The 10,660-nt window shown below is 40.2% G+C and overlaps 1 protein-coding gene across 3 annotated transcripts in view; it reads left to right on the top strand.

Moving 5' to 3' along the window:
• Positions 1-350: 350 nt before the first annotated feature.
• The window catches only part of OGDHL (oxoglutarate dehydrogenase L), a 43,839-nt gene continuing 33,529 nt past the window's right edge, over positions 351-10,660 (top strand). The window contains exons 1-3 of one of the 3 annotated variants that reach the window (XM_015866064.3): positions 351-465; positions 2,763-2,997; positions 7,762-7,941. In XM_015866064.3, the coding sequence (XP_015721550.2) occupies positions 2,791-2,997; positions 7,762-7,941 (387 nt within the window). In that variant the 5' untranslated portion in view covers positions 351-465; positions 2,763-2,790. Of the gene's footprint in view, positions 551-2,762; positions 2,998-7,761; positions 7,942-10,660 lie in introns of all 3 variants that reach the window. The other 2 variants (XM_015866063.3, XM_015866065.2) reach the window with 2 other exon arrangements.

Below are 10,660 nucleotides of genomic sequence, written 5' to 3'. Positions count from 1 at the left end.
TTTACATTCACTCAGCATAGCACGATAGCTCTAAAGACTGTTTCTGTCTGCTCATAATAAGGTTAAAACTCAATTAGTAGATGCAGCAACCAACAATACTTCACCACTTGTAGAGGCTCGGCCAGCACCTGCCTGTCTGCAAGTACCTGCCTAACACACATAACACTTCACAGGGCTGATGAGCCCCCTTGTGCAGCTTGGCAGCCCCTTTTCTGCCAGCCCCATCTTCTCTGTTCTCTGCTGTTTGAGCTGAGGAGCGCGGAATTGATGGATATCCAGGATGAACCCTGATATCTCGCAGTGATCCCGACCCGCCCAACATGGCGCCGTGGTGCTGCTGCTGTGGTACGGCGTTGCCGTGGGCGTGGCCTGGGCCGCTCCGGTGAGCGCAGCGCTGGGACCGCGCCCCGCCGCCCCGCCCCGCCGTGACCTCAGCGCGCCCACCGGCACCGCGCCGTGACGCAGGTAACGGCACCACCCCGGCACGGTTCGCCGGTCCCTCAGTGCGGCCCCAGGTCTGGCAGCGCGGGCGGGGGGCGGCTTAGAAGGGGTGAGGCCTGTGGGGGTCGGCTGGGTGCGGGGGGAACGGGGAGCCTGGGCTGGGCTGTGAGCCCGGCCTTCCCGCGGGGCGCTGAGCGGCGGCCGCCGGGACGAGGCATCCCCGGCGGCTCCGGGCTGCGGTGAGGGGGCGCTGGGAGAACGGGGCGCTGCCCCTTCGTGTCCTTGTGGGGATGGAAGGGGAGCGGCCTAATGCCCTGCGGCCTCAGGAGCTGCTGGCAGCCTGGGCTCGCTAACACTCATCGCCTTGCTCAGTCGTGTGAGGTACCCCCCTGGCCCAAGGCTTGCCCTGTAATAAATATGTGCCTGGGAGCTCCTTCCAGCTCTACTTGGTTGGACAGTTGTGTAGCATTGCCTCTCTATTCTCAGTGATCCCTGCCCTTGGAGGTGTTCAAGGCCAGGTTGGACGGGGCCCTGGGCAACCTGGTCTAGTAAATGTGTATGTTTGGTGGCCCTGCCAGGCAGGGGGGTTGGAAATACATGATCCTTGAGGTCCCTTCCAACCCGGGTCATTCTGTGATTCTGTGATCCACTGCAAGCTTTTGAGTGTACTTCATTCATTATTTTCATTGCTTTATTTCCCCGCTACTAGCCTCGTTCAATTAGAGTTCTTTTTTTTATCCAAAGAAGAGCTCTCAGAGTGAGCACCATGCAGTACATAGGAGATTAACACAGTAGTGGATGAACAAGCATTGGAACAGGTTCTAATGAGTATCTATTAGCATTGGTATCAGCGCTCTTTAGGTCTATGGAAGCTCAGTACTGGTGCTGGCAGTACCAGGAGAACATCAATACATGTGTGACTGTCTTCATAACATCTTTGTTTCATGTAATCTAGAAGAAAGCAGAACAAATACCTTGTTACTGGAAGTGTCTTGCTGGTTGTTTGATACCCTTTAGAAACCTGTCTGGAAGAATTCATGAGGCTGCCCTTGACATTACATCATGGCTTCGGAGTGCCAAGGTGAAAGCTGGCTCACATCCTGAGACACTCACAGTACTGCAGGACTGTACTGGAGAAATTCACACAGCTTTCATTTACTTTCACTGTTCTAAGGGTGCTTTGGTGCATTAAATATCAGGTTCTGGTTCATTGCTTCTTTCTTATTTATGACCTCTGGTAGAGATTTAATTAATATCTTCCTGTAGGTTGTTTCTTGCTCAGCATGATTCCATGTCAATCACTGTTTCCATTTCAGAGTTGATTTAGGAAACATAGCAGAGTGGAGCAATGGTAACAGCTTCTGCATGCTGTCCTGTGTGATGATTTTGGACTCACAGTCACAAGGCTGGGTGGGCTGGGTTGGTCTATGAACATATCAGGGGTCCCTGATATGCTTGGAATAAGGTCTGTGATAACTGTTTTAGGCACCTTTAGTCAATTAGATAATAATGCTATATGCAGAACTGGCATCCATTTTCAAATCTCCCTTATAATCTATTTTGCTGAGTGCTAGAAGACATAGACACATCTCCAGGCAGGCATTTTAGCAAGAAGAATTGTGAAATTACATGTACTTAAGAGGTTTGTCACTGTAATACAATGAAAATGTTCATTTCATTCCTTTTTATCTCAGCAAAGCACTTTAAATGAGAGCAAGTAACCCTTCAGAAACAGACTCCCACCCCCTGAGGTACCTGTGCAGATGTTTGGTGGTAGAGGATGAGATTGATGTGGAGTAAGGTGTACAAGAATAATTACAGGCAGGATGGGCCTGTATATATTTTTTTTCAGCCACGGTTCTTGTGAACTGTGCCTTGAATTTGGCTCTGTAAGAGGTCGCGTCTTTCTTCAGCTGCGTGACTGTGGTTATGGTAACCAGGAGCTCCTCTAAAGTCAATGATTAGCAGTCGTGTTGATTCCCAGAGACCTTGTGCTCAGGGTGCACGCGGTGCAAATGGTGTTGTGATGGCTTTTGCTTTGGGAACCAGGGCAATGTTACCAGTTACAGGACCTGGGACATGAGCTGCTCAGTGTGGGGGACAGACATCAGCATCACTTCCACGGCTATAAGTGTAGCTGTACTGATGGCCATGGAGTGGCATCTCTCCTGACAGTGATTTATGCCTACATGTGGGCTTGGTTGAAGAATACTCCAGCCAGAAACTTTTCACCGTGAGACTGAATGTGTCTGTAATTCATTTTCTGTGTTTAATTTTTTTTAATTAGTTTTTTTGTTTTTGTTTTTTTGTCTTATTAATAGATTTGGATCTTCCATTTAATAAACAAACATGAGTCATTTGAAGCTGTTTGCAGCCATGGTGAAGTGGCATGGCATTAAAACACTGCGAAAGCCAGACATAACTGGAAGGGTGTTCTCCCATGGCCGACGCTATGTCTCATCAGGAAGCTCAGAGCCATTCCTGAGTGGAAGTAATTCAAGTTATGTGGAGGAAATGTATTACGCGTGGCTTGAAAACCCTCAAAGTGTACATAAGGTGAGTGAAAAAGTTAACTGCAAATGATACTATTAGGTTGAGTAGAATTGATTTTTTTGGACTTCTTATAAGGCAAGTTAAAAACAGAAGAAAAGCCTTGTATGAAATGAAAAAATGTGAAACTAATTTCCCACATATTGATTGATCTAAGATGTGATATTGCAGCAAAACAAAGGTATGGAGGAGCCGTGAGCTCGGTGACCTGAGCTGGAAGAATGAGAAGTCCATTTGAGAAGTAGCGAGCTACTCAGAAACCTTCAGCTTTTTTCCACATGAATGTTGTTAAAGCAGATTGTGAAGTTATTAATCAGACCTTGAGAAAGAAATGTAATAACTTTAACTTTTTAGCTCATCATAATAAGTTTATATCAGAGGGTACAGTGGCTTATGGGCAAAATACTTGGACTCACTCTTGTTTAATAAGCTTTCTGCTGACAAGGAAGGCTCCCTTACGATGATACATGTATATTATTATCTTAAGAAGGAAATGAGAAGTTAGATAAATTCTAAGGCAAATGAGTCATTTTCTACTGAAGGAAGCAGTATGAAATGTATTACCAAATTGGTCGTGTGCTGCCTTATTCTTGAGGCACATACATCAAAATATCACTTAGAACTTGTTGCTGTAGGTCATACCATTTCTCTTTGATTCTTCGTCTTGTCGCTGCCGGTTACATCGGCAACCAGCGTAGAGCAAGGCAGTGTGTAGTGTGAATGTATTGATTTTAACGTATGAGGGGGCCTTCGCCTGGTGTTGGTGATAGAGCTTGTTACCAGCCCTTTCATTGTGAGCATGCTGTGCGTATGAACACGTTCCTAAGTGCTGCATCTGATGCTGTCTTTATATAGATATCTATTTAAGTTGCATCAACTTCTAGCAACCTTCTTGCCGAGCCTCCGGGAGCTGTCTGTGGTGCTGAAACGGCCGCGCCGCCGTGTTTCTGCGGCTAGGGAGCCTCCGTGGCCCCATCGCCCTCGTAGTGAGAAAAGCCGCCCATAGGACCTAGGCTGTTGTTCTGGGTGTTCTAGCTCTGCTTGCTACTATTCTGATCCTTGCGGATGGGCAGAAATGCTAAAAGTCCTACCGAGGATCTGTCCAGTTCATCTGACAGTTATCCCATAGATAATATGGATCCTGATAAGATGCTGCAGTTTGTAGGTTGAATGTCAGCAGATAAACCAGCAGAAACAAGTTGGCGGAGGGATGGAATTATGCTGGTGGAATGGGGGGCAACCTAGGGAGCAAGGCTGTGTTTTAAAAACGTCTGGATTATTTTCCCAGTTAATTGTACATAATATAGTCAGCAGTAATGAACTGAAGTAATCTGAGTTTGCTTGGTCTATGAGTATAAAAGAAAATGACTGACAGAATTACTTCACACACATTCATGCTTTAATTGTGGTATTGTTATTTATTTATTTATTTATTTTCCTGTTGAGAGAGGAGATTAATGCTGTAATAAGACATAATTTTTAAATTTTAGTTTCATCAGTGAATTTCATTTTTGGTTTCTTGAAAATTACCTGTATTGACAGAAGTTGCTTAGGTGAGCCTCTGAAAAAAAGAAAATGCTGAGAACTCCAGTCACTTTATTTTCTTAAAAGTAAGGAAGATGTATGCCATCGTTGTATGGCATGAGTTGAACCTCTGATTTTGTCATTCTGTTACAGAAAATAGTAATTTCATTATTTGTCCATTATGTTCTGCATTGTTCAGAGACACAACTTCTGCTAAGCTTTTAAATGTTACATTCTCCTTCCATTTTTCTTCCCCTCATGGATTCCTTCTTCTTATCAGCAGTGCTGTTTCTCCTTGTTAATGAGCTGAAAAGGTTTCTTTTACTTCTTTCTTTTCTTTCTTTCTTTCTCCACCCCTCCTCCCCCCCTCCCCCCCCCCCCCCCCCCGGGCTTTTAAGATCATGTTATTTACTTATACATAGAAGCTCCAGTTAGTCAAGGCTCCTCAAGTTATTTCCCCCTCAAAAAAGAATTGATTAGTTATGTCTTGCCATGTATGTTTATTTAAAACATTCTTATTCCTAAGAATGTCTCCTTTCTTTATATAGCATGCATATCTATTTGCTAATGTATATTTATTTCATAAGAGCTTCTATTCCTTGTAGAAATAAATTCCTGATGGTTTCCTTCTCTTCCTTGTCTTTTGAATTTTCCCATCCTTACGGTAGCCAAAACAACAATCAGGATAAAATGAAGTGGGCTTTGAGAAAGGCATCATTATTTCTGCTTGAGTTGTGGTGTCAGAGCCATAGATCATAAAGCAGAAGCTTGACAAGGCTCAGTTATAACTATCACATGATTAATTACAAATTGCACGGTTGGATGTTGAGTACATAATGTCTTTCATATTATCCTGTATGCAGCTGCTCTACCTTGAGCATGTAATCACCTTTTTGTTGTGTGTACTTGGAAAAAGGGTTGTTTTTTTCCTCTGTTTGACTGTTTGTTTTTTATGCAGTGATGCTCAGTGTGCATCTTTCTAAGGATTTACTCTCTTTAGTGCAGTTGATAAATATTATGTCACTAGGAAAAAAAGCCCAAAACACTGGCAAGGTAACAGATGTTTTAGTTGCTCAAGTGTAATGCTGTTTATTATATGAGTAAAATATTGCCACTTAATCACTTGAACTGTGTGGAGTTAATTGAGAAATTAAAATAGTGGTTAACTGCAGTAGAGATTCGCTGTCAGGAAAAAAAAAAAAAAAAGCAGAAGAATATATCATGTATCACTTATGTGCCACTTTAGATTTTTTTTTTCTTCATAGATGTGTTCTTCTATTATAAGTCATACCTTATTTTAAAGAACATCACTAATTTAGTTGAGAATCTTTAGATACGCCCTGAGACCAAGTTTATCTTCAATCTTTTCAGTCACTTGGTAAATGCTGTTGCAAGAAACTGTCGTTGATACGCAAGACTTGAGGACTATAATCTGGTATCAATCTTGAAAGGCACCACAGAAATTTTTAAAGGCTTTGATGGATGTGTGTCTAGAAAAAACTAATTTTCTGTAGCCAAATGATGTATTTTCCCTCCCCTCTGATTAAATGTCAAACCAGCTCAACAAATCAATAAGTTCAGAAATGCACTAAGAAATAGTGTAGCTTCCTTCTCTCCTAACTGACGGTGTCTTCATATTTAAGCGTTTTGAAGGGATTTATTTATATTTGTGAATTTGCACACAGAAAGGCTCCTGTGTTTACTTTTGACCCGGTAGCTTGTTGGGTAGGTTTGCTTGGATTTTATTAGCAGGTGTCTCAGCAGTCCACTAGTTTAATATTCAGTTTTTCAGTGGGCACATGCTGTGAGAGAGATACGGGCATTGCTCCTGGGAAAAGAAGAACCCTAAGATAAGCAAAACGCATTCTTGATTAAAACCTTGCCTGAATATCAAGTGTCAGATTTGTCGTGGTTCCAAATGTGTATTAGGAACTTACTAATATAATGAAAGTTAATGACTGAATTGCCAAAATAATTCCTCCAGTCTAAGTAGCCTTACTTTCAATTCACAGATATTGTATTGGTTTACCGTAGTCTGGGGTCTGCAGTCTCTCATACTGTGTGCTGTGTAGGTGTGGAATAACAATATGGTTCTTAACATGTTGTAAGATATATAGACAGAATACCAGAGGCAATGTAGTTGGACTAATAGACTCTTGAAGGCCATTCATAGGATGTTATATAAATTCGGACTTCTAATCTAATTGTGACAGGTAAGGTGTCAAGCAAAGAAGAGTAAAGATGGTAAGCATGACTTATTTCCTAAAACTAACCACCACGTATGATCCGCCTGTATTGATTAAATAAGGCGTGTACAAGTGAGACTGTATTACATCAAGCCTGTATAAGAGATGAGTGAATAATTAGATATGTTTATCATTTTTGTGAGGTGCCTTAAAAGAGTTTTTCTGGCATTGTGCTCATGTTCATGGAGGAGTTTGTGTTCACAGGTTCAATTAATGCTGCCCCCTCCTTCTGCAACTTAAACTTGGAAAACTGAGTAGGATTTTTCCCCCATAGGTTGGCCTGCTTGTAGTGTTCCTGAATGCCTTAAAGCCTGCAGAAATGTCAGTATAAAGACTGTCTTTATTCAGGAAAAAAATAGTTTTAGAAATATTTTGTTGTTGCCTAACTGGTATTTGTATGGTTTCTTCAAGAAAAGTTCTTAAGGACTGAGTCAACTTATTCACTATCTTAACTACTTAAGCATAATTAAAGGAATGGTTTCATTTCAATTATTAAGGTTTTCAGTTTTTGAGGCTTGATAACTCTTTATTAACAGCATGATATTATACCTGTTACTTGTTATGTGAATCAACTTTGCCATTAAAAAGAGCTGTTTGAATGAATAATGTATCAGAGTGCTCGTAAGTGTTGGAGTTTTCCACTGAATAAGCTCATTCTAAGAAGACAGATAAGAAGGCTTCCATTTAAGTGAAAACATGAGGATGCTGCAAAGGTGTGGAACATAGGTATATATATATATGTATATGTATATACTGGACTTAATGATCCTTCTTGGCACCCTCCCAACTTGGTATATTCTGGTCACTTCTATATATCATTGCTTATAATGTTACAGAGACAGAAATGATGTAGCTTTTATCCTGCACTGAATGTGCTCTTTTGTTGCTGTTAGTTGTTCTTAATACTGTTGTGCAGTGAGATACAATGTGCAGCTTGAAGTTGCTGCTTTTGATTGAAGCATTCACCTGAGGTAAGGAATTTTCTTCCTTCTCTGTCCAGTCCTGGGATTTGTTTTTCCGTAATGCGAATGCTGGCCAAACGTGTGATCCTCATCTACCAGACCAGTTGGAAAGAAAAGCATCATTTCTTCAGAGCCAAGGCCTGGCCCAAACACCAGGGAAAGCTGAAAAAGTTGTTGAAGATCATCTTGCTGTTCAGTCTTTGATAAGAGCGTACCAAGTAAGTGTACTATGGGGAAGGGGCGAGAAGTTCATTCCTTTGTGACCATCCTTTTCCTTCCTTTTAATGTTTTCATTTTTCTTCTCATTTTAACATCTGCCTTTTAAGATTTTTTTTTTCTCTACAACTTAGTTAGTTACTTGACCAAATTGAAATGCTAAGCAATAATTACCTGAGCTAATTTTGCATCTTTTGAAAAGAGAGTTGAGCAGTACAATCAGATATGTACAATAAAATAAGGACTCTTTTCACTCTTCAGCAACAAACCTTTCCACAATTCAAGTCTGTCTTGAGCTGGAAGCTGCTACAGTTCTAAATACTTCAGTCTTCTATAAAACAGGAGGATACGTGGTTACCTTCTCACACATCTAGTGTGAATGTTGAGGTTTTTTATATGAGCAGGATTATTTGTAGGGAAAGAGAGAGGAGAAATAAGGAATGAAGCAGAGACTGAATTTTGGCAGGCTTGAAGTACTGAGTTTAGGTCAGCTTTGATGAATTTCTTTTAGAGAAGCTATTCATCAAAATTGACTTTATTTCACACTCTGATTTTTTTTTTTTTTAAACCCTTTTATTAAATTAAGAAGTAGCGTAATTTCCTCTTTCCTCTGAAAGAAAAAAGGACTTTGGATGTGACGCAGCAGTTTTGGTTACACGTTTGCTAAGTCTACAACAAGTTTAAGTATTTCTTTTTGGTCTTGTGTTTAGTATCTTAATTTAATTAAGGGCTTAAAAACAGTGTGAAAACTTACTCTTCTATATCTATTGCCTTGTCACCGTTGATTCAGATGTGAATCCTGTTAATCCAGTTTTTGGAGAAATATTGTAAGGGAGTAGAAAGGTTTGAGGATGCAGAGAAAATACAAAGCTTACTTTGAAGTATTTCTGTGATAAACAACTCCTTCAGCCTATTAACTTCTTCTTGCAACATAATTTTGTTGAAGAATTGGAAAAAGTTAGGGAATGTTAAGCTTCTTTGATAACACTTGCTTGAAACTCATTCAGGGATTGCTGTTCTGTTTCCTTAGTTTAAAAGCATGTGTTATCTGACTGAAATGATGGAATAGAAATGTCTTTATAAATGGCAGGAACCTATGTGTCTGTGACAAACAAGGAGAGGGGATTACCTGAGGCAACTGTCTGTTTTTAAAAGGTATTTAATACCCTCTAAATTCAGCGTTGAAGGGATTAGATCAATTTGTGACCTTCCTTTGCCTGATAATGAAATGAAATTGAGAAAGATACAGAATTTTCATTTCTCAGACCTGTCACTGTTTTATGGTTTTTGTGGTAAACTGCTTTGTGGTCTGTTGAGCAGGTCTTCTGGAAAGGCAGCTAATCTATTGCTTTTCTAATGCAAAGCACGGGACGCAATGAAAGGATTTCCAGTAGAAAACGTTTGCTTAACAAAAATGAACACAGACATTGAAATGATTTTAAGTTGTGTATCTTGGCTCCTCTTTTATTTAATTATTGTTTATATGGAATCTGTGACTAGAACGGTGTTTCTGACTCCTGCTTTGATGCATTGTGATTTAGTGAGATGTCCATGGGGGAAAAAAAAGAAACAAAAAACACTGTTTTGATACAAGTATCAACAATTGTATTTTAATTTGAAGCTGAATTGGGTGTGGGGTTTAAAGTTCTAAACCAGTGCATAAAAGTCATGGATTTTTGTTTGATATTTGGAGCAAATAGTTGAAAAATTCAAGTAGGTATTAGCACAGAATCATCCCTTTTGGCATCCTGTCTCCACCACTAGCGCTGACTCAGGTGTTTTGGCTTGGCTCCTCTGAGTTTGTCTCTTCTGACCCTGAATGTGTCTTTTCAATATCATTTAACTCCTACCAAATGAAACCAGCTCAATTAATATATAAATGTTAGCACCTCTGCTAAATGTTACGTGATTAGGATGCAGCAAATGAGCTCATGCTGAAAATAACTATATTCTTAAACAGTGTTTTCATAAAATGACACAGAATAAAACTAATTAGTCTTGTAGAGCTTGGTAGATCATACAGTATGGCAGTTCATTATAGACAAGGGATAATTTTTCTTAATTTTTTTCTTGTAAGATATTACAGCAGTAATATAGAGTAGCCGTATCCATTTGACTTTGTTTCCTTTCATTTATGGTTTTTTTAAGCAGAGTTTAACGCTGTGGTTACTGCAGAAAGCCTTCTGGAGGTGTGGAGGATGGTGTATCCAGAGCCTCTGTAATAGGAGGCAAGCGCTTTGATTTGAGAAGTGTTGAACTGAGAAAGAAAAGTATGTTTTGTTAGGTTGAAGAAAAAAGAACATCCTTTTCAACAGCAGTAAAATGCTTCAGGAAGATTGATGCATTGATGCATTAGCCATGTAGATGGCTTGCAGAATGTTGACTTCATTTACAAGGCATCCTTTATTTTTGTTCTTGTCATGCCTCGATCTCCACTAGCTGATTTTCCTTCAAATTAGAAACACATTTCTCTGCATGTTCAAGGATCTGCAAAGGAGAGTGGAAATACCCAGTCCCTAAATTATCCTGCTCTAAAACAAAAAAAAATAATGAATCTTCTTTGCCACAAGCTGCAAATTGCTCTACAAATGATATAGTCCAAGTGTAGTACAGAAATACTGTAAATTTCATTTGATGGTCACAGTTACTGCATAGAACAATATATATTTTTAGCTGGATGGCTTTGTGATGCTTTGCAAGTTGCCTGTTAGGCATAATACT

Source organism: Coturnix japonica, chromosome 8 (assembly GCF_054131305.1).
Source record: "Coturnix japonica strain WE chromosome 8, WE-NBRP24, whole genome shotgun sequence".
Taxonomy (NCBI): Eukaryota; Metazoa; Chordata; class Aves; order Galliformes; family Phasianidae; genus Coturnix; species Coturnix japonica.
The sequence above is the reverse complement of the archived record's forward strand: the minus strand, read 5'-3'. Positions and strand labels throughout refer to the sequence as shown.